Source organism: Microplitis mediator, chromosome 9, assembly GCF_029852145.1.
Source record: "Microplitis mediator isolate UGA2020A chromosome 9, iyMicMedi2.1, whole genome shotgun sequence".
In the NCBI taxonomy this organism is placed as follows: Eukaryota; Metazoa; Arthropoda; class Insecta; order Hymenoptera; family Braconidae; genus Microplitis; species Microplitis mediator.
The window spans coordinates 18,082,905-18,108,301 of NC_079977.1; the positions used below are offsets into that span (position 1 = coordinate 18,082,905).

Sequence of the window (25,397 nt, forward strand, 5' to 3'; positions counted from 1 at the left end):
GTAAAGAACATACTGCCCATAGTACTAATTTGCAAAATAATATATGTCAGATCAACTGTTTAATCCACAATCAGCGTAAAATTGAAGGAAATTTGAGAAAATTTTGAAGACAGAAACGAAAAAGCCAGTCAGGTCGAAAGTGTATTTATAGAACTAAACTACCTAAAAGTTGTATTTCTATATAATATAACATAAAAATGAAATGTTTGATTCAAGCTGAAATTTTAATAGCATCTAAGTTTTATGTATTTATTCTAAAATACTTAAAGAAAGGCATACATTTTTGTTAATGTTAAATAACAGCAGCCAAACATTGAATAAATTTCACATTAGCTGAAGTGAGAATCGCTACCCAGGTAGAAAGTAATTAATGAAATTAGCTTGTATTAAGCTAATTTTATTAGTTTTAGCCTAAAATTAGCTAATAAACTATGGTTAATACAAGGTTAGTTGGTAACGCTTTGAATTGCTAAGATGAAGCTTGCAGTTTTAGCTTGCATAAAGAGTGACAATGCAGCTTACTATAAGGTTGAAAATATATCTTATTCTTAGCTAGAATAGATTTGGTAATTAGTAGATTTCATAAAAATCTAACTATTGTATTTGTCCTCATGATGGAATTTTCAAAAAATTTTGCTACCTCTAGACTCAGCTCGACGAGCTGAGTCAAGAAATACATTTGGTTCAAAAATTTATAAATGTATTTATATATATATTTCGTGGTTAAGGTAATATTATATTAAATCAATTAAACCAACTAATTATGTTAAATAATTATTTTTATTTAACGAACGAATATAACACAGTAAAATTGAGAATACAATAGAAATGCTTAGATGCACGGAAAAAATTTTTTGATAAAAATTACTCTGTAATTTCGAGTAATCCTGGGCCGTTGCCAAAAATTGGTATTTTTTGTTTTAAATTTAATATTTTTTGTTTAAATATTAACGTTGCTAGACTATGTTTTACTCTATTATTGAGTAATTTTTTAAAAATCTTATATTTAATCGATTATTGTGAATATCTCGTCTTAATCTATTAATTTTTACTCCATGCAATTAATTTTTTGTCCCCAATATACTATTCTTTTAAACCTATTAATTTTATGATGAAAAACTGCTTATAACTCGAATAAATTTTCTTATCTATGGAAGTAATTTTTACTCTAAACTGCGGGGTAATATTTCAGCAGTCTCCGTTAATCTTCGGTTGATATCGGCTTCGATTGAATGTCTTTTAATTTGCTCGCGACAACTTACATGTTACGCACACAAACGTACTCTCTTAAAATGAACCAGTGAAATTTCACTGATTCTCCAGTGAAATCCACTGATTCAACCAGTGAATCGAGCGGTCACTGGTTCAACCAGTGAAAAATTCACTGATTCAACCAGTGGACTAAGATGATCGCTTGGCTCACTGGTTGAATCAGTGGAATTTCACTGGTTCACTTTAAGAGAGTAGGCTTGGAAAAAAAGACGATCTCTGTATCTCTCTATGATTTTATATTAATTTTAAAATTAAAAAAAAATTTGTATCTTTTCTTTTGCAACACAATACGAAAGAAATTTTTTTACGAGTTATTTAAATGGGAAAATATAAATGTATTGAGCTTCTTAAAGAATTGAGATATCAAGCTGCGCTTTGGAGAGAATTTTTTTTATACTTAAGAAAAACTTTTGAGATAATAGCCCTTGATAAAAAAAAAATGTTTTTTTGGACCACTCTAATATATATATATGTATGTATATATAACAAACAATCATAATTCAACTACATGAATATATAAAGAATAGTTATTTTCATTAATATTATGCTGCGATGATTTTTTGTTGCAAGAAAGTTTTTATCACGAGGATATTTTGTCGGGGATTTTTTGTTTTGGGGCCAAAACGCAGAGGACCATTAATATGGGTGTGCGAATTCATTTTGAAGCTATCAACACGAAACGCAAATCAAAAAGTAAACATGTCGCTGCAAAAATACTCACGCGATATTTTAGTGGGAATTACAATTGTTGAGTGATAATGGCGATTCGTCTAACGGTAGACGCGATAGTCTCTCTTATCATCAATTTTCTCATCTCTGACTCTTTCGCACGTTTCTTTAAGAAATTTAATATTTTTTTAATTAAAACTTCGATACCAAAAATGATGATCGCCCAAGCCGAGGCAAGTGTCATTGAAATGTAAGCTAATTCGAAATTCTCGAGATCTAGTTGATTGTAGTTTATTAATGCCTTGATTCTTTCAATTTTTCGTTTTCGTTCCAACAAAATCTTATGAAATTCACGTCTTTCAGCGTAACTTAAATGACCGGTTTCGAATAATTTCAGTACAATCTTATTGATTTTTTCATTTAATGGAAAATGTCTATCAGTCTGAAAAACGTGATATTTAATGGAAAATTCCGTCGAATAGTGTAAATTCTTGTCAATGTGTTCGAGTCTGGTATAGTCAAGTATACATGCAGCAGAGGAATTGTTTCTAACATTTGTCAGACAAGCATCTTGATCATAGTCTTGAAGTAACCAATGCCAATAGTTGGCAGAAGAATCATCATCCCATAGTTGACTGTCACGTAATTCGTTTGTGATTTCGTGAAACGTAAAGTAGACGTGATAATTATGATCTCGCAAGTCCCTCAAACTTTGGACATTTCTATGTCCCGGTCTACTTAACAGAGAAATCACTTGCCCCTGTAACACCGGATTAAAAATCAATGCAAATAACGTTGCGCTCATGAAAGTGATACGCATTGAGAGTCGAAGAATTGGAGTCGACGTTCCCATGTCGAGAAGAAACGTTAAGAGATCTAAAACGGTCGCACTGAAATCGTACCGGTTGTTAAGAAACATCATCAAAAAAATAAATGTTAAAATAACAGATAACATAGCTATTTTTTTTAAAAGTAAAAAAACTGTCAATAACTTGATCGAGAGTTGGTATAAAAGTTTGTTTTTGTGTCACTATGACGTATCCCCCTTGCTCGAAGTATGGGATAACGTTATCTGATCCCGTTATGGAAGTGTCAAATACCTTTGAATAGCTAGTGGATATTTGTAAATGGCCGAGTAACGCCTCGCTAAGGAAATCAACAGGAGTAATGTTCATAGCTGACCATAAATTTTCATAGAAAATTTTCGTTTTTCGGAAACGCTTATTTTCAGTAATTACTTCGGAAACTTTGTATCCATTTAAGAACTCTGCTCTCTAAACATGAATTAGTGAAAATTTCACTAATTGGGGAAGTGAAGCTGTATTCACTTAACAATTGATGTTTTTAACTTCAAATAAGTGATATTTCGCAAGTTACTTTAGTGATTTAATTTTCATTAAATATTTAGTTAATTTACTGATTAAAATAGTGAAATTTTTACCAATCATTTCATTGAAGCCATGATTCACAAGTGAATTAGTGAAATTTTCACTGACTGTTGAAGTAAAGCTGTTATTCAATTCGTAATTAGTGTTTCTAACAATTAATTAGTGAAATTTTATTTATTTCTCAAGTGGCTCAAATCGTAAGTAAATTATTTTTTTTTTTAACTATAATTACGTGATGATAATTTTAGTTATAGTCTACCGAATAATTTTTAATAATAATTTAAATATTTTAATATTTTTTCATCGTATAAGGTTATTATGATTTAAATATAATCCTGTGAACTTGAAAAAAAAGTTTACAATGAATTGTAATCTCTTCATTGGTTAGTTATACCGTAATACTATAGTAAATTCTTGCACCTTCGACTTGAAATTTTTATAAAGGAAGTGTAGACAGGTAGGTAAATACAATTTGATACTCTACCTAAATAACAATCATACTACTATTATTATAAAAATACTCTGTCCATAAATCAATGCTCATTGCTGTCAATCTCTGGCTAGGCAATACCTAACCTAATTATTAAAAACAATAATAAATAAATTTTTCTTTTGATATTAAGGTTGTTTTTTTCGATTCTGCAGATATAAAATTATCAAATATTATTTCAAGAACTAAGAGTTTATAATTAGCAATAAATCAATAAAATGCAGTAAATAATTTGTTTACCGTAAATTTAAGAATTAAAATTTTCACGAATTCAATTATTAGTTTTGTATCCGGTTCACTTCGGAATAAGTGAAGTCAAAATAGACGATTGCGCAGTCGCACAGAGCAAATGTAGAAAAGCTACGACGATGTATTGTATACAGAGGATTAAAATTTCTCGAAGTTTTTATGTGCTTAGAAATTAATGAACATAAAAGACCCCAAGCTTTAATAATAGCACCGATTAACAGATTTAAGGCATTCTGCTACTAAAAAATATTGCAGACTTGAGTAAGAAATAATTTTATATCTTTACTTGATCGCGTAAGTATTATTTATTAAGTTAAAATTTTATCAGAGGTTAGTTTTTATTCATAACAGTTAGCATTTATTTTTCAAAGTTCATATTGTTGTAAATTTTTTTAATAATTTACAGCGTATGGCTATTTATTAATTAAAGATTGATAAAATGTGATTAAATTTTCATATTATTTTAAGTTTAAAAATTATATTTATCACGAATTCAATTATTAGTTTTCTATCCGGTTCACTTCTGAATAAGTGAAGACGAGACAACAGAACAGTTGCGCAGTCACGTGAATCGTATAAGTGACGCTATAGTCTTTCGTACTTTATCTTCTAGATTTTTTATAATTATAATTTTCAGAAGTTGTAAAATATATGAGTGTCAATAATTTTATGAAATTAGATCTGGATCAAGTAGAAAAAGTTAAAATTTTTAATTGTGCACAATTTTATTGTTATCATTCGATACGTATTTAAAAGATTATTTTTCTTTGTTACTTTTACATTCATATTTTTGAAATTAATGCCAACCCCTAAAATTTGCAATATCATTCTTCAACTACTGTCCCGGAGAGACATACTTATTCTCATTTTATGAGTTGTTCATATACGATCATTAAAAGCAAATAATTGAATAATTATACAAAATTTTCATCTTTTCATCTTATTATTTCTTATATGATATTTTTCTTCTTCTGCAGAAAAACATGGAAGAGTACAAAGATTTGACCGTTGAGGGATTGATTAATAAACTAAAAGGTACCATACATGATGATGAAACTCTTGAGAAATTAAGACGTAAGTAATTTTTTCTGTCACTGTAATCAATCATTTGTTCACAATGGATCGATTAAATTGTTTCATTTGTCATCAAAAAATCAACGGTGAGTTGTGGGGATTAAAAAGACATTTTATCAATGCTCATGGGTTAACTGTGAGTCGTGGGGTCGGTGATCAAGGATTTAAATGTGCTCAGAACGGGTGTTCACGCAGATTTTTAACATTTGCATCACTCAAACGCCATATAAAAAAAAAATCATTTGCTGATTGAATTTAATGATAGAGAACATGGTGAAAATCTTGAACACGATAATAATAACTACGGCAACGACAATAATTATGACAATAATAATGAAGATAATAATAATAACGAAGACAATAATAATAATAATGAAGATAATAATAATAATGAAGATAATAATAATGAAGACAATAATAATAATGAAGATGATAATAACAATAATAATAATAATTTTGGGTTTGATATACGTCGTCATATTGTACGAATGATTGGTCGTTTTCAATGCAAAGCTTCAATGACTACATCAACTTTAACAGATATTATAGATGAATGTGAAGAGTTACTGGTTAATACGTGTGGTCTTTTAAAAGATACAGTAAACAATTTTCTTATTGAACAAGGTTTAATTAACAATGATGCCGCAAAGGATGTTTTAAAAACATTTGATTTAACTAATGTTTTTGATGGACTACGGAGATTTGATGATCAAATTGCAGCATTAGAGTCTTCTTGTGCGTATATTAGGCCAGTTGAAATTCCACTTGGACACAGAATGGACAAAAAACTTAATAGAACGTCTGGTACGTATGAACCCACACTGGTAATGGAAACTTTTCAATATGTACCCATTATTGACTCTCTTAAATTAGTAATTTCTAATCCTAATGTTCTACAAGCTATTTTAAATGAACAAAAGTCACCAGACGGCATTCTAAGCTCTTTTCTTGATGGGCAGCATGCTGAAACTCACGACTTTCTTCGACGATATCCGCATGCTCTACGAATTCAACTGTATTATGACGAATTGGAAATAGTTAATCCTTTAGGATCTAAAACTGGAATCCATAAATTAGGAGCCTTCTATTATAGCATTCAAAATATACCTCCAGAAATTAACTCTGACCTGAATTCTATTCATGTACTTCTTTTATGCACAGACATAGATGTGAAAAACTACGGATTTAAGAAAATTTTACAGCCCTTTTTGAATGATCTGAGTGCACTAGAAAGTGACGAAGGAGTATTAGTTCAAACAGAACATGGTCCTTTTACTTTACGTGCAACTCTTGCTGCTTTCATTGGCGATGGACTTGCTGTACATGACGTATTTAACTTATTAGGACCATCGTCTAATCAATTCTGTCGTTTGTGTATGTATTCAAGAGATGATTTACATGCTGGATCTCTCCAACTTGGTCAGAAACGCACGCTAAATTTATATCAAGAACATTTAGATTTGTTGAAGAACTCGAATTTTTCTGCAGAGAATGTATCAAGTACAGGCATGCGTGGTAATTGTTGTTTGAACGAGTTAGGATACTTTCATGTTACTAGTAACAAAATATTTGACCCAATGCACGACTTTCTCTGTGGTATTTGTCCAATGATTATAAAATTAGTCCTCAAACAATATATATTAGTGGAAAAGAAGTTTAATACTAATTATCTAAATGGTAATATTACATCTTTTCAATGGGGATACTGTGAAAACACTAATAAGCCTTCAGCTAACTTCACAGACTCCATGCTTAGGAGAAAAGATCATTTGATAAGTCAAAAAGCAATGCAAACTTGGTGCTTAATTCGAGCCTTGCCATTTTTACTGTCAGATAAAATTCCAAGTGATGATCAGTATATGATGCTGATAAAAAATCTATTACAAATAATGGAAATAATATTTGCTCCAAAACTTTTTCGCTCTCAAATCCCTTATCTTGATGCTCTTATCAAGCAGTTTCGGACAAATTTTAAAAGTTTATTTCCCGATGTTAATGAGATTAACAAATTTCATCATTTATCTCATTATCCAGAGTGTATTTTGTGGTCTGGCCCAGCGATCAACTATTGGTGTATGCGTGAAGAAGCTAAGCATGGTGCTGCAAAAGCTAGAGCTCAAGTTGTTCGTAATTTTAAGAACCCCCCTAAGACTTTAGTAAATATTTTCCAATGCGGGCAAAGTGCAAAATGGGGTGGAAAAGATGTTCAGCTATTCCGCTTACAAGCATTTTCTCGAAAAGAAGAATTTGTCGAGAACACTTTGAGCCGACAATTCTTGCTGGAATTAAATTATACATTAAATAACAAAGTACTTTTGGCAAGATCAGTGAAAGTAAACGGTGTCGAATTTCGTCTTGGACTATACGTTTGTCTCGAAGTTCCAATAGTTCGTTCAGACAATTTGCCGTTGTTTGGAAAAATAAAAGAAATTATTATTCTAAATGGAACTGAAGTTCATTTTTTAATATCGACATGCACAACGGTAGAATTTAATGTAAATTTACATGCATATCATCTTGAATTTAACGAAGAATCTGACAATCGTTTTACTAATGTATCCCGTTTAGGATTCTTTAAACCTTTCTGTTGTTGGAACCCATCAAAATCCAACAATCTTTATATAAGCTTACGTCATATTTTATTGTAACTAATTTCTTTTTAATAATCTGTCAAAAAAGGCATAAAGAGAAGAAGAGAAAAACTAAAGAATAACTTAATTAATTAATGATTATTATGAATAATCACTTGTGTGTATTTATACGATTTGTAATTGTTTTTATAAAATTTTAGAGGAGTGTATTGACGGTACTGTTTTTTTGGAGTTAAAAAAAGAAGATTTAGAGCTAATGGGCATCAAAATGGGCCCAAAAATACTTTTATTGAAAGTGTTGGGAAATCTCAGGGCTACTGACAGTGTAATTGAAAAAGAAAACAACAGAGAATTTACATCATCTTCAAATATAATTACTCCATCAAGTGGAAATTATCCATCAGCTGCTGGTAGAAATATTGAAAGAGCATCAACATCATTTAACTTTAGTGCCACTCCAAAATTTTCGGTACAAATTTATCTTTTTAATGTTATTTATCTGCAGTATCTGTCAAACTGAACATTTAACTCTTTTTGGTATATTTTAGAAATATGGCACGGTAACAGCGACACTAGAAGCAAAGACTGGAGACCTCCAAATATTGAAAGCATTAAGATCATCTAAAATATTTGAAGATGTTAACAGGAAGGCGCTCGTAAGAATTGTTACATCTGAACTAGTCGACTATCATCAAAACCAGTAAGTAATATATAATTTGTATTAATCAAATCTAATATTAATATTATAAATAAAGTTAACTATTGTATTTACATTATATTTTAGTTATCCACCACAATCGGCTAAATTAGCTTTGGCAAAAGCATTAATCACTGAATTTCCGCGACTAAAAAATGAATATTCAAAAGATGGTTGGGTAAGGATAACAATTTCACTAGTGGATGATTTATTAATTAAAGAAGCAATAATTTCAATTTGTAATGTTGATTTTTAGGAGCATTTTTACGATCAAAATTCTAAAAATGGTTTCATCGAATATCGTTTGAGTACGATGAGAACCAAGTTGAGTCCATCAAAAAAAAAATACACAAAAGCAGCTCTAAATAAATCTGAAGTTTCCTCTTCTTCACAGTCTCCTGACTACCAATTTACTAGTGAAGAAATAGATAAAAAGGTTCGGTGTTAGCTTAATGGTTTTTTAATTTTTTTCCAAAAATGTCAAATGATACAATTATTCATTTTATGTTATTTTAGATTTCTTTATTAAAATTCATTAAGCCTTCTGATGAAAATAAAGGAAAAATTATTACTTATATGCAAGAGACAAGAGAATTTAGATGGCATTGGATTCAATCTGCAAGTCCAACTATTTCAGAAGTTTTTACAACTTACCCGCGTCTCTTGGATTACGATGGAGAAATAGTAAGATTTTGTTTTCTTTAAAATAGGTTGAATTTTTTAATCTCCTGCTGGAAAACTGAGAGTAGTTAATTTCTTTCATTTAATTTTATTATAATTTATATAGATTGAACGCGATTTCGACAATAAATATCCAAATGTAGCAGATAACTTTTTGGAAAAGTTTGCCACATATTACGTTCCACGCATTAACTTCTTTGTTAAAAATTGTAAGCCAGTCTTATACACAGAAGCAGCGGATATTACTGATGGTGAGCAAATATTTTCTTTTCTAATTAATAATATTAATTACTCGTTAAATTCATTCATTTATATCTTTAAATTTTATATTATTTTTTTTTTTTAATTTGTTAAGCTATTCATATATTTAAATTGTTAATGTTGCTCGTGTTAGTGTTGTCATAAAAAAATGTCAATTGATTTTAATACTGCAATTTATTTTTTGCAGAAAATTTGAGAGCCTTACTCATGTTGAGTGCATTACTACCGGTATCAAACTCTGTGATCACAAAAAGAGGTAAAGGCGTAGGTAAAGGAAAGAAAAGAGTAAGTTTTAAATTGCAACTATCGAATATTGTTATAGTTCTTCTTATTTATAGTTCTTGAAAGTAATAAATAACCATAAATCAATTAATTTTTTTTTTTTTAGAAACTCAATGAAAGCGATGATAGCCCTTTACCCGTCAAAACTGCATTTCTCAATAAAGATCTCATAAAAACTCTTCCGGTAATTATTCTGATTTTTTTTTTTTTTTTTTTTATAACAATACCATCTTACCAATTTGAAATTAAATATTAACAAACAAAATAATATGTAATATTATGTACATTTATTTTATTCACAGGACGGAACTAATATAAGTAACTACATCAAAGAGATTAAGGAACGTGAAGCTACTAATGTCCAACCATGTCTCATTCTTATGAAAGGTCAAGGTTATGAAAAATTTTTCATTGAAGGGGATAATTGGCTTATGAGTGTAGGCGACAAAAGTGGACCGATTGCAGCTTTTAATTTACTTTATAAGCTATTTTACGTGCTGAATTTACAGTACCCGAACAGTTTGCAAAATTTTTTCAATTTTGTAGATTGTTACGTTTTTGGAATGCAAGGTGTAACATCACGATCAGTGGTCTCGGCCCTACATATTACATTAAGTAATATTACAATCAAGGATTCAAAAGTTCTTAATGATAACGATAATGATTCATTATCTGATTAAAAAATTTGATTGATATTTTGTACTGATATTTTGTACTGAGCATATCAAAACTTTTTTATTTATTATTTTAACTGTACTTGTGTTGTGTATCAAACAGAGAGTGAGTTTCTTTAGCTTTTTTAATATATTTTTATAACTATTATTATTATCATAACGATTAATATTATTATTAATCAGGAGACACGGTAGTGTCTCGCGCCAAGTACACGTTTAAACACACATGTATATGTGTGATGTGTCATGGCGCGAGCCTGCCGTGTCTCTATACCGTAGACCGAACGGTATTTAGCTCCAATTTTTAAAAACTTTTTTAAAAAACAATATTTTTAGAAAATTCCTTTTTCAGTCGAAAGATGATTGATTGTTCGTCATAAAATTATGAAACTTTACCCATTTTAGTAATGAGAACTAATTTAAATAATGAAATTAGGCCAGCATATACTATAGCACCCCCATTTTTAATCATTTTACAATTTTTTTCATGCGAAAAGGGCACTGCCAGAGAATAAAAACTTATAAGAAATGCCATGATTCAGTAAATGATATATGTTTTTCTATGGCAATAATTAATTTTTTCGCCACCAGTGGAGCTCCAGTCTATATTTTTTACTATAGTTTGATATGAAATTTACCCGGATAGTCACCTCCACTGCAAATTAACTCCTCTAATAGCCACTTTAGCTTGAAATTGACTGTAACTTGACATCATTGAAATTACCTGCCCGAATTTGCCAATAATTTAACAGTAAAAGTTGAAAAGAAAAATTTGCGGTTAATTTTTGCTCGATTTAGAGGTAATTTTTTATAGAAAATAATTGTTGGTAACGTTCGTTCTTTGCATTTCAGATGATAAGCAAATTATACATAAAATGTCTATACAACTTGCAGTACAATTTGACGTAAATTTACTACCCGAATTAGAATGCAAATTCACTTCAAAAGCTGACTAAACAAAATTTTTCAGGCAGTTTTACATCAATTTATTGTTAATTTGACTTATAAAGTATTTTTTCACCCCCAAATTGTAGACATTTTTATGTATAAATTTGCTTACCTTCTGAAATAGTAAGAATGAACATTACCGACTTTTTTTTTCTAGTAAAAATTTACCTCTAAATTGAGCAAAAATTAACCGCAAATTTGTTTTTCCAACTTTTGCTGTCAAATTGTCTGCAAATTTGGGCAGCAAATTTCAGGCAATTTCAATGTCGAGGTACTTCAATTTCAAGCTAAAGTGGCTATTAGGGTGTGCTATTAGGGTCAGTAAGATTTAGTATAGAAATATACCCTATAAAAAGTGTGCTATTGCACAGTTTGCTTTAGCAACAGTTTACTTTACAAAAGTTTCCTTGAATTTTTCGTCAAATTTTCGTCAACTTTAGACTTTTCCATTTTTTACGTCAATTTGTGGGCAACTTGCTATTGAATTTGATGTAAATTTACTACCCGAACTAAAATGCAAATTCACTTCAAAAGTTAACTAGAAAAAAGTTGTCAATTTTCAGGCAAATTTTGTCAATTTATTGTTAATTTGACTGGAAAAATTGATAAGTATTTTTTTACCATGAAATTGTAGACAATTTCATGAATAAATTTGCTCATCTTCTCAAATGGTAAGAATGAACATTAACGACTTTTTTTTTCGTAAAAAGTTATCCCTGATAGCCAGAGTTTCTAATCAGAAAGTTGGTGTACCTGAGTTGCAACCAACTTGACGACAAGTTGTTGACAACTTTCAGCTCGTGTAACTGTTGACTACATGTTGGCTACAAGTTACTCAAAAACTTGGCGACAATCTACTGCCGCAACCTGTCACCAAGTTTCTGAGCAACTTGTAGACAAGTTGTCGGCAACAGTTACACAAGCTGAGAGTTGTCGACAAGTTCCTCGGAAAGTTGCCGACAACTTATGGAAATGCCAACTTTTGCGGCCAATCTGGCGACAGGTTGCGGCAGTAGGTCGTCGACAAGTTGCGGCCAACTTGGCTATCAGGGTACCTTTAAATTGAAGAAAAATTAACCGCAAATTTATATTTTCAACTTTTGCTGTCAAATTGTCGACAAATTTGGGCAGCGAATTTCAGGAAATTTGACAATTAAAATTACTAAAGTTTGCTGTCCGAATTTGCCGACAATTTGACAGCAAAACTAGAATAAAAGTTTTCTTGAATTTTTCGTCAAATATCTGTCAATTTCGGGCATTTTCGTTACTGACGACAGCTTGTATACAAGCTATTTATGTTTTTCAAGTTAACTAATTGATTGACAGATGGAGGCACTTGAGGCCACTGAGGACGTAACCACTTCCTTGAATTTTTTGTGAAATATCCGTCAACTTGAGGCTTTTCCATTTTTGACAACAATTACCCTGATAGCCACACCTTACTCAGTAAGTTCTGCAGTGAAACATTTTCGGCTACCTTAACGAAAAAGTTTCTGGCAAGCTTGGCTGGATAATGCTTTCTTTTTTAAGTTGGCTTCAGAATACGGCAGTAGCTTGAAATTAACTTGCGGTTCAGGTGGCTTTCAGGGTTAAAATGAAACTTTTAATCAACTTAACGTCATTGCCTGACAGTAACCCTAATAGCCACTTTAGCTTGAAATTGACTGTAATTTGACATTGAAATTGCCTGAAATTTTTTGTCCGAATTTGCCGACGATTTGACAGCAAAAGTTGGAAAGAAAAATTTGCGGTTAATTTTTCCTCAATTTAGAGGTAAATTTTGACTACATAAAAAAGTCGGTAATGTTCATTCATACCACTTCAGACGGTAAGCAAATTTATACATAAAATTGTCTACAATTTTACGGTAAAAAATTACTTTACAATTTTTTAAGTCAAATTAACAATAAATTGATGCAAAAATTTGCCTGAAAATTGACGAAAAATTTTTTTCTAGTCACCTTTTGAAGTGAATTTGCATTCTAATTCGGGTAGTAAATTTACCTCAAATTGTATAGCAAGTTGTGTATAAATTGTCGTCAAAAACGGAAAAGTCCGAAAGTGACGGAAATTTGACGAAAAATTCAACGAAACTTTTGTACAGTAAGCTTTTGCTCAAGCAAACTGTGCTATTAGGGAAAAAGTCCGACGTTGACGTATATATTTGACGTTAACTTTAAAGGGAACTGTCGTTAAACAACTGCAGCTCCTTGTTTTATAAAAATTGATTAATCAGATTATGATATTTAGCAGTACAAAATTACTATAGTTGTTAACAAACAATTTTATTGTTTCTACAAAATAATACTATAAACAATATAGGCTCACGTGTCTTAAATTATAACTCGATTTCTAATAGCGTAGATTAAAATCATTCTCAATCAACACGACAAAAAAAAGACAAATCCTACCAAAAACAGATTCTCTGTATAAAATCGCGCCAAGTACACGTTTAAAATTTTTTACAATTAAGACAAAATTCTTTTTACAAAAAAATGAATCAAATCGAAAAAATACCAAGTACCTAATATAATTCGAAATCATGGAAAACATTTTCATAGAATTGAACAAAAAATTGAAAAAAAAAAATTTCAATGTACTTGGTGTGCCTATAAACTGGAAAAAAAGAAAATCATTCAATTTTATTGGAAAATAATTTATATGCGAAATCAATTCTAAAAATTTTGCTTGAATAAATTTAGTAACGCACACCAAGTACATTGAAATTTTTTTTTTTCAATTTTTTGTTCAATTCTATGAAAATGTTTTCCATGATTTCGAATTATATTAGGTACTTGGTATTTTTTCGATTTGATTCATTTTTTTGTAAAAAGAATTTTGTCTTAATTGTAAAAAATTTTAAACGTGTACTTGGCGCGATTTTATACAGAGAATCTGTTTTTGGTAGGATAATCATATTACTTCTATTATCATTAACATTTTTATTATGTTCTAAAATTCTAAAGTAATACCTAATGCTTAATACTTAGTTCCTTTTAAAAACTTAATTACTTTGTGCTAATAAATCAATGTTTTAAAAAAATAAATATACATTATTCATTGATTTTTATATTAAAAAATTATTTGTCAACACTACTTTAGTTAAACTATTATTTAAGTAAATATAATTTATTTAATAAGTAAAATCAAAATTAAAAGTTCTACAAAACTGAACTAAATTAATTAGCTAAATTTTAACTAAATACTACAATAAATATTACTGATTCATTCAGTAAAATACTTGCACTAATGATTTAAGTGAATTTCACTTATATTTTTGCAAAAATGCATAATTAACATTTTTTTAATTTTACTAGTATTTCCAGTGAATTCAACTTACAAATTGTTGAAATGCACTTATAATTTTGTAAAATTCCACTAATTCATTTAGTAGTATTTTTAGTAAACGCAACAGGGATTTTCACTAATTATTGAGTGAGATTGTTAAATTTATATTTTTAGTAAATTTAACTTATCTAATTAGTGATATAATTTCACTATTGTAAAAGTGAATGTTATTTTCATTAATTGAAATAGGGAAATTTCAAGGTCACATACCGAATTAATGATATTCGTGAATTCACTAATTCATAAAGTGAATATTCACTTATTCTGCGTGGCTCGGTTTTAGCTTTAACAAATAGTGAATATGCACTTCTAATAAGTGAAAAACCACTATTTCATGTTTAGAGAGTGCATCGCTGCAATGGTTTCCAGTAACCAAAAATGTTGTCGTGCTGCTCCAATAATTTAATGTCATGAAATGACCTTTGATGTAAAGGATTCCATCCGATGAACACTGAGAAAAACATTGTTTCTTACAACTAGAATATAATCATTAAATAATGCTTCAACTATACAATAGTTACAGAAGCAAGATAAAAACATTACTTTAGTTATCATAACTATAATACGCGTGTTTCTCAGTGGGACAGAAAAACATTTCTATAGCTTTTCATAGCTGGAAACACTAATACACGCATGTCCTACTAACCATGTTTCTTTTCAGTTCCTACATATCATTACAAAGTTCGATCTTCAACGTCGACTAGAACTTACGCAAGAAATTTTTTTTAGACATTCTTATGGTAGTCTAATGAAAACGAACTGAGGATAATTTTTTCATGTCTGTTATCTAATAAGACTGCTTATTCATTAGCAGAAATTTAAGCGAGATTTGTCTGCCAGTATCATGTACGACTTCAACATGTTATTATATACAAGTATATTCTAAATATTTGACATACAACGAAGTTTTTGTTTGAAACTAATGCAGGAGTCTTTCAAGGACACATGTGAACATGATTTGCAGCAGATTTTTTCAAGATTGTCATAGAAATAATCATATATCGTGACCGTCATGCAAGTCAAATTAATTTAATTACACTGTAAAAAATCACCGGGGTAAGTCCAAACGGAGTAGGTGTTAAAATTATCGGTGTTAAATTTACCCCTGAAAGCGGTGTGAAAATAACGCCGCCACCGGTGTAGATATTCTTTACCGGGGTTAAAATATTTTATTTTGTGAATATTTTTACTTACTCGATCACTATACATGTTGATAAATGATATTTTTTATTAATTTTCACCAAGATCTGACATTTTTTGTGTTTTATAATCTTTAAAGTTAATACTCCAAGCGGACGCAATTTACCCCGCTTTTGCACCGGTTTTACCCCGCTTTAATACCGGTATTTTTAACACCAGTGTATTTCTCTATATTAAGTGAAAGAAAGACAGCTATACTAAAATAATTTTTAATTTTAACGCAACAAAAAGCTGTTTACTTTACGAATTTCCGGGAAAAAAGGTTCGAATCTGACCATATATAATTATATCTGATCAGATCTGACAAAGCAGATCCAGCCAGATCTTTAAATTGTCTCTATCTGACGAGATCTGGCCAGATCTGATTAGATATAATTATATGTGGTCAGATATAAACTTTTTTTTCTGGTATCCCTATTTAAAGAATTATTAAATTGAAAAAAAAAGACAGTTTTAATTCGATCTGTAATGTAATCCAATGTATTAGGAACGTGACTCAGACGAATTATACATGATTATGAATTATGAAAAAATCCCGGTGACTGCTGGGCTCGAACCTGCATCCTTCCGATTCAAAGTCTTTGATGCTATCTACTGTGCTGACCCACGTATGTGATCGCGTTGGTGTAAATGGTATATTTGTCATGACACCAAAGAATAACTGGTGAAGATAGAAAAAATCCGTGATGCGATGATCGAGGTACTCTTTGTATAAATAGAGGGGAGTAAAACGGGGTACTTGAGGAAATATTAAGTTTTTGGGGACTCAAATACGTTGAATCGTTTTTTTTTTATGATATTCGAAGAGTATAGAAAAAAATTAAACCAGCTACACTTGAAATCAAGTAAACGTATACTTACATACAAAATTGATCATACAGCTTCCAATTTCACTGAAATTATGAATTATTCTATCCAGAATTTTTTTGCAATCAATTTTCTTGTAAAATCATAAATAGAGTGAACACAATCATTTTCTCTTTCAAATTAGGTTTTCCCTTTGTAGTCCCACATGAAACCCAATGGGAAAAAATGACAATAGTTTTGTTTATTTTCATGTTGGGTTTTCCCACTTAGTTCCCACAGAGAACCCAAGGGGAAAAAGAGACTATTATTTTTTATTTTCACGTTGGTCTTTTTCAATTTGATCCCACACAGAACCAAATGAAGAAAAATGATAGTAACTTTTTTATTTTCACGCTGGCTTTTCCCACTAAGATCCCCCACCAGCCGCAATAGGATAAATCTTACAATAATTTAATTTTTTTCGATTTAGATTTCCCAATTGGGTTTTTATTGGGTCCTCATGTGGATTTCCCTATTGGGCATGCCTTATCGGAACCCAATGAGGTCCACATGTATACTCTGGGCGATTCAACAGTACTTTCTAGTCGGGTGATTCTTTGATAAATCTTACCACCTCCACACAGGACTGCGTCTTATTGCAGCAATATCCACAAGTCGAAGGAGATATTCGAGTAGCAAGGAAGGAATCGGTGCTAATTTTTCCGTATGATCACCTAAGTCAGTTAAAATATTTAAAATGAAATGTGGCTGATGTGTACCAGTAAAATTGTGTCGAGTACTTTCGTGTTATTTGAAAACATCAATATTTTCATTTAAAATTTAAAAATCGATATCACTGTTATGGTTCCGAATATATATACATATTTTTTCAATGCATCCTTGACGTGAACCTTGAAAGATTGAATCAGTTGTTGGGTGCCTTAATTGGTTACAAACAGATAGGTACACACTTTGCAAGCGCTTGATTGCCTGAGTGCATAGAACAATTAGTAGAAGGACATAAAGATGCCTTTAGATAACAGCAAATATAGATATTTCGTCACGGTAGATTGTCATAAAAATGTATTTCTTGCAGCAACGACTGTTGTCATAGAGACATTTTGTGGTTTTATAATTTGTGATCCCTTGCGAAGCCAGTAGTTAATTTGCTAACGCAGCACACTGACGTACTTGAAAAGTTCTCCATCAAAATAAGTCTAGGAAATTTATTGTTTGAAAAAGAAAATATAAGACTAATAATTTAAATTACATTTTATTTTATTGTCTTCAATAGAGATTAAAGTGATTGAATATTGTTGCGTTGGACTGTCAGAATGATGGGGTATAATAAAATAATATTATTTTATTATTGTTTATTGATTATCAGTGTTACGTGTAGTAATATAAAAATTTACGCGTCTTCACCAGAAGAAGATTCAGCAAAACGTCTCATTAGCCATGCGGTAATTTTTATTATTAATTTAATTTTTTTTAATTTATTTGTAATTGACGATTAATTAATAAATTATTTATTGTTACCAATAGAGAGAAATAGTGGAGGAATGTTTTACAAATAATTCAAATCCAATTATAATTAGTGCTGAGTTGATTAATGACATTGACAAAGTTGAAAATCCGTCTGATATTAATAACATAAAATCGTCGTTCATTATAATTAACGAGGATTTCAAGCCAACAAAGATCGAAGGGTATATTCCTGCTCATCCGACGTATGTCCTTTTATTTAAATCGTTTCTAAAACTGGCAGCGCTTATTGGAGAGTTGAGGAAATCGCAAATCTGGAGTATCAAGTCTCCGTTTTTTGTTCTCGACACTACAAAAGATTCTCGTTGTATGAATGCTCAACCCGTACTAGGAATGCTATGGAAATATAATTTATTATCTGCATACTACTTGTGTTATAACCATGGCAGAGAATCGACAATTGTTTACACCTTAAATCCTTTCACAAATTACGCTCCGTCACCGTGGGTCCAACTCGATGCCAGTGATGTATTCATCCCTAAAGCTAAAGAAAAATGGACATTCTACAGCCTAAAATATTTGAAAGGTATTTATTTGTTTCAAAACACTTGCGTTTTGGAAATTTCAGAATTTTGTCAAACTCACATATTTACATATGTATTTATTAGAGGCGTGCGAATAGTTCAAACTTGTGAATTATTCGTATCGAATTGAACTGTACTGTTCGAGTCGAACTTCGAATCGCATAATTCGGATTATTCGCAAGTTAACTCTCATATTTATTTGAAAATTTCCCAATAACTCACAATCTTCCTTTTCAACGAGTAGAAATTATAATATATTAATCTATAATGCAAGTCTTGCTACAAAAGGAACGTTTGATTCAATTCGATTCGAACACGATTCGCAAACCTCTTTGTATGACAGTTTTTATATATTTAGTTACAGGTAAAAATATGTGTCATGATATAATTTTTGACAAAACGAAAAATTTAGGCCGTCATAAAATCAAAACAATATCTCTTGAGCGATTTCCGAATGTGACTTTACAAAAGAAAGTAGAAATGAAGGAAATTTATATGAATTTTTTGACGAATAAAAAACTAACAACATTATACACATTAATCCCGTACCCCTATCCAAAACATCCCATAGAATTCATTACAATGGGTCAAAAGCCGCATAGAATCCTATAGATTTGTATTGGTGTTTAAGCGGCTTTTGACCCATTCTAATGGATTCTATGGGATGTTTTGGATAGGGACATTAATGCAACATATACAGTTCACTTCTCGGAACAAGGTTTTTCCAAAGAAGTTATGAATAACGGTTACATTGAAGAGTTAGTACGAAAAAAGTACGATGCCAATGATAAGTTAGCGCCATTAGCAGACACTAATTATCAGTTTACAGATATTATGGAACAGTATGCTTTATTTGAATATTCAATATTGACTAAAAAGTCGAATTACTTGACGGTGATCAGCGAAATAACTTACAATCTACAATTTATTATTCTTTCAATCGTTTTTCTGTTATTGATATTAGTGGTCATATTAATTAATAATACGTTCAGGGTTAGTGAGAGTATTATGGACGTGGTGAGAATGTTGGCTAATATGGGAGTTATGTCTCCAATGGATCGTTTATCCATGAGAATCATTTACTTCTCCGGATTTCTATTCATATTCATAATAATGCCCGAGTTTCAGGGGCAAATATCCGCAATGTTGTCAAAACCAATTCGACGTAACGTCGAGTCGCTTAAAGATCTTCGTGACAATAAGTATCACGTCTATTTTGACGGAATTTTACTGAATGATATGATCAACGAAAAGTTGTGGGTTACTGATGAGGACAGAAAATATTTACATCCATCGGGTACTGTAGAACTTGACAAATGAGCATATAAAGCACAGCAAAATTCAACTATTGCATGCATTGATAAGACTAGTCGTCAATTAGATCACGCTTTACATTTAAAAAATCTTCATGTTTCAAAAGACGTTATCTTTAGAAAATATTTGGTGTACTGGACAAGGAAAGATTGGCCGCTGAAAGATAGAGTCGATAAAATGGGTGCACTATCGGTGGAAACAGGTTTAGTTAATTATTGGAATGACAAACCGAACAAAGAATATTCAAAGAAATTAAAGAAGATTAGTAGAATTCAAGAAAAACAAAAGTATGAGCAGATTGACTTTGATAATTTGGTGTTCAGTTACATGTTCACTGGGGTGATTCTATTTTGGAGTGTATTTATTTTTGCAATCGAATTGCTCTTTCATAAATATTCAAAACTTCGCAAACAAGTTCTGATAAGGCGACGGTTCGGGAATAGAAAGTCATTGAGATCGCAACCGAGAATTGTTTTCTTTCCTGGGCGAATGGTTCTTCTCAATAGCCGTGAGTGATTTTTATCTCGAAACCAAGTATCAAATTATTAGTAAATCTGTAATTAGCATTCACTGATTGGTTTATTTGGAATTGATAATTGCACTCGATGATATTCAAAAAAGGTGCTACGTGCAAGTTTTGGTGAGTAAGTAAATAATAATTTAAACTCTTAAACATCTCAATAAGTATTAATGATACACAACATTTAAATCCAGTTCTTTTCGTAGATTATATTATTATCTACAAAGAAAATTGATTCAAATTTTTTCTTGAAATCGATATTTGAACCTCCAGAAGCTCAGTTAGATAACGGATTTGAGCTTCAAAAAATGACTCCGTTGCTGAAAAGTTGAGTGAAATAATTGTCGTGTTGTTTGTTATTAACAATTATAAATCTGTTATTTTCGTGTATTGAGTAGATTGGTTATTAAATAAAAATTTAATTATAAAGATATCATTCGAAAAAACTTCTCTTAATATATTTGGTCATAGGCAATTACATAAAAAAGTCAACTCAAGTATCGAAATTATCTAACATTGTTTATAATATCGCAGGTAATTGAATGCTATACAAAAAAGTTTTATCACAATTTTATTTTAAATAAAAAATCTAAACTCTCGAAGCATTTTAAGATTTTTATCAAATAATTATTTCAAAAATTTGAAGCAGCTGCTTTTAACTTGAAATAACTCCATAAATATTGAAAATATCTATAAACTAGTCATTGTTTTTTTTTGTTGAGTATTTAGTTTCCTACATTCAAGTGTCTGTACACTTTTCACCTAAAATTGACAATTTCTTCACAAAAACGCTCGAAATAAATTAATTATTATGCTAAAAAAATATTGTAATTTTTACGATTCATGTGCAATCACCAGTAATGTACCATTCTATAGTATTTAGTAATTTCAAACTCATCATCATTAACTCGTTATCAGCTTCATTATTTTAATTGCTAAGTAAATGGAATAAGTGGCATGAAGTAGTGAGAGTCGATATTCAATCAAACAATCGTGTAATCCGGCGGTAAAACTACTATAATCGCTTTCCTTATTTTTAACCGGGTACCTCTCGACTTCCGTGGTCTTGATGACGAGGCTTACGAGGTCACAATTTGGACACCTTTTGAACTCAAAAGTTCTAAGGGCGCCACTGAGAGTAAAATTTCACGATCTCTCAGTATCGTGTGCAAGGCAAACAAAGCAGAGAATAAGAGAAATTTCAAGGGTGAGTCCGGAAATCTCCTTATCAAGGCTGGACCACACAGCTGCAGAGTTAGGTTCTAATATTAATTTAATCAATCTCTTAATGAGTGGTCGCCAGACTCAATATCATTAGTCGATCAAGAATAACTATTTCAATAGATTAAATCAAGTATACCCAAATTTATTTATGACAATTTCGTGGCAAACAGATATGTTCTCTAATTTAATATTCAATATTTTTAACAATAATAAATCTTTAAATTTCCCGACAATATTAACGTGTTTTAAAATTTAATTAATTTTCAGTTTAATATAAATTTCTCAAATTATAATAACAATTATCACTCATTCTAATTAATTTGCTGGCGAGGTAAAATCTATTCTAAATCACACACACACACACTCTTTCCGCAATTATAATTTTTATTATCACCTAAAGTTCTGGGTTGACTTTCTTAACCTGAATTTAATTTTAATTATTTTTTTATCCTAATAAATTTTTTTTAAATTAAAGTTTCCAATCATGCGGTTGGTGAGACTCAGCACCAAGGTCACAATATTTAATAAGACGCTAATAACTAAATTTCAGCACCTTCTAGAAAACGGTCTGTGAGACTCAGTATCTCTAAAAGAATACCTGCTAAATTAGATTATTACTAAATTCCAAGATTATTAATTATTAATCAGTGGTCGTTAGACTCGACTGAATTAATTACTTAATACGACGCTACCTAACAAAGACAAACCCAAATACTTTAACAATATGGCGACCGAATGCTCTCGAACCCACGCCGTAAAATTCACTATTTCTTTTATAATTTATATTTTACCCTGAATAACGTACTTATAAAATTTTCCCGATAATCGAAACTTTCTAATAAAATTTATAACATACACTTAAATTTCCCCTTTTTAACAATATAACCCGACCGTTATTTATTACCAAAATTTTCTGTTGAACCGTGGGTGACTCGCCTCCGCCATTACACGTCCACTGAACGTTCTGCTGTTGTGTTTGACTCGTCGTCGTACTCCTTAGCTTGTGACACAGATCTTGCCTTCCTGAGTATAATGATATCTCAGCAACCAGGAGAATGTTTAATTTATATACGCGGTCTTCAGACTCAGCGTATTAATTATTTGAAAAACCAGCTTTCACTGCAGCCACAGCTTCAAAGACGATATTATAAAGATGATTTATTCGGGGTCAAATAAAGACGCACCGAGACGATGTCCAATAAGTTAACATAAAATTAGGGTCTTCCGACTCACCATAGCAGCAACGTGATGTTAAGACTCACTCTTATGAATACTTGTGTAATGTATGGCTGATCTTAAAGGTGACTGATCGCCAGCAGCACCAGGCAGTGAGTGTCGCAACTTGCGACTCTCAGTCGCTACCAAGCAGCGAAGGCCCCACTCTCGGATAATGTCAGTACCGTATATTTTTATAATATTTACATACAACAATTATCACTGCTTATATTTTTATAAACTTTATTTTAATTGTTTTAAAATTTCAGATTAATGAGACACGACTTGTGACAGATGTCAAGTGTGATTGTGTTTACAATCAGAGCAAGAAATGTAAACACATCGCAGCATTAATTTATTACATTAATAATGAGGAGAGTGCATCAAAAACAAGTCATGAACAAAATTTATACTTGCTATTTCTACTGGTATTTTTGCAATCGACTACACAACAACTTTGATGACCCATTTTATTTTATTTATTTAATTAAACTGACACACGTGTTATTTTAATAGCCTTAAGTAATAAAGAGCCACCCTTAGTTCTGTATTGTCCGCAGTGCGCGCTGACATCAGTTTTATGTCCCCCACTATGCCTTACGCTCCCAGCGAATACTTCTTTATAAAATTCATTGTCAACCTATAACATGCGGGACTCGGGGCCCCTCATGGTACCCGTTTGCCACACGGCCGAAAGATTTTAACCAATCAATATCAGTCCCACTATTAATTTATTTGACGGCGTGGGGGCAACGGTAATGCGTGGGCCGAGAGCACAGTCGAATAAAAATTGAAATAAAATAATTAATTTAGTTTAAAAAATCCCTGTTATATAGCGAACTAACGTATAGTCAGACTAATCGACTAATAGTAGGCATAAAAAGGTTTTTAATTAATTAATTAATTATTGGTTTGCTTATTAATTAAAAATTTTTTTTTTTTAATTTTTATTGAAATAAATTTTTTTTCCCACAGATTTGGAGATCGTCGAGCATCGGAAAATAATCGGATGTATTTGAATTAAATTATTCGCTTACAATTAATTTTATAATTACGGGACCAATTATTTTTAAAAACATTTTAGTGTTTTTATTTTTATTAATATTTTAAAATAGCTTTAGTGTACTGTAGATATTCACATGTATTTATATATATATATATTTATATATATAATGACTAATTGACAATAATAATTATTACGTGTAATTATGATTATTAATTGCGTTTTATTTAATAAATTAATTTTATTGGAGTGTAGGGTCATTGGTACTCTTTTGAGAGAAATTTTAATGGAGATTAAAAATAATCATTTTTTTTTAGAAAATTTTTATATTTTCAAAAATTTTTTGTATGAAAAAAAATTATTTGAAAATAAGGCTGTGGGTACTCGTTTGAGAGGTAATTGATCAGGAAATACGAATTATTATATCACCTTTTCAAAAAGTCAGAAAGTTTGTAAATTTCGGGTAAAAAATATTTGAATGCTACTGCATATTAATTTCCGGTCAAAAATCGATTACAATAGACTTTTTGTGCTGATTAATCAATTCGAAGAATCAAAATGAACACACTCGAAGTGAGGATCAAAAATTGATTGTTTGATAAATTTTTTCACCTCCACACAGGACTGCGTCTTCTTGCAGCGATATCCACAAGTCGAAGGAGATATCTGAGTAGCAAGGAAGGAATCGGTGCTAATTTTTCCGTATGATCACCTAAGTTAGTTAAAATATTTAAAATGAAATGTGGCTGATATGCACCAGTAAAATTGTGTCGAGTACTTTCGTGTTATTTGAAAACATAAATATTTTCATTTAAAATTTAAAAAACGATATCACTGTTATGGTTCCAAATACATATACATTTTTTTTCAATGCATCCTTGACGTGAACCTTGAAAGATTGAATCAGTTGTTGGGTGACTTAATTGGTTACAAACAGATAGGTACACACTTTGCAAGCGCTTGATTGCCTGAGTGCATAGAACAATTAGTAGAAGGACATAAAGATGCCTTTAGATAACAGCAAATATAGATAATTCGTCACGGTAGATTGTCATAAAAATGTATTTTTCGCAGCAACGACTGTTGTCATAGAGACATTTTGTGGTTTTATAATTTGTGATCCCTTGCGAAGCCAGTAGTTATTTTGGACGCAGCACACTGACGTACTTGAAAAGTTCTCCATCAAAATAAGTCTAGGAAATTTATTGTTTGAAAAAGAAAATATAAGACTAATAATTTAAATTATATTAAGTTTGATTGTCTTCAATAGAGATTAAAGTCATTAAATATTGTTGCGTTGTACTGTCAGAATAATGAGGTGTAATAAAATAATATTATTTTGTTATTGTTTATTTATTGTCAATGATACGTGCAGTAATATAAAAATTTACGCGTCTTCACCAGAAGAAGATTCAGCAAAACGTCTCATTAGCCATGCGGTA

General features: G+C 30.7%; 2 protein-coding genes and 1 long non-coding RNA gene across 3 annotated transcripts; all 3 read left to right on the plus strand.

The window, feature by feature from the left end:
• Nucleotides 1–5,630: 5,630 nt before the first annotated feature.
• LOC130674223 (uncharacterized) lies at nt 5,631–7,969 on the plus strand. Its single transcript, XM_057479491.1, has 2 exons — nt 5,631–7,508; nt 7,934–7,969. Exons 1-2 carry the CDS (start codon nt 5,631–5,633, stop codon nt 7,967–7,969), a joined length of 1,914 nt encoding a protein of 637 aa, XP_057335474.1.
• An 87-nt stretch (nt 7,970–8,056) lies between these two features.
• On the plus strand, nt 8,057–8,609 carry LOC130675174 (uncharacterized). The gene is made up of 3 exons (XR_008991232.1): nt 8,057–8,202; nt 8,282–8,433; nt 8,518–8,609. It is a non-coding gene; the product is annotated as an uncharacterized LOC130675174 (long non-coding RNA).
• Nucleotides 8,610–8,743: 134 nt separating this feature from the next.
• On the plus strand, nt 8,744–10,334 carry LOC130674224 (uncharacterized). The gene is made up of 6 exons (XM_057479492.1): nt 8,744–8,866; nt 8,947–9,114; nt 9,218–9,362; nt 9,560–9,657; nt 9,761–9,838; nt 9,957–10,334. The coding sequence occupies exons 1-6, from the start codon at nt 8,744–8,746 to the stop codon at nt 10,332–10,334; spliced, it is 990 nt and encodes a 329-aa protein (XP_057335475.1).
• The last annotated feature ends 15,063 nt before the right edge of the window (nt 10,335–25,397 follow it).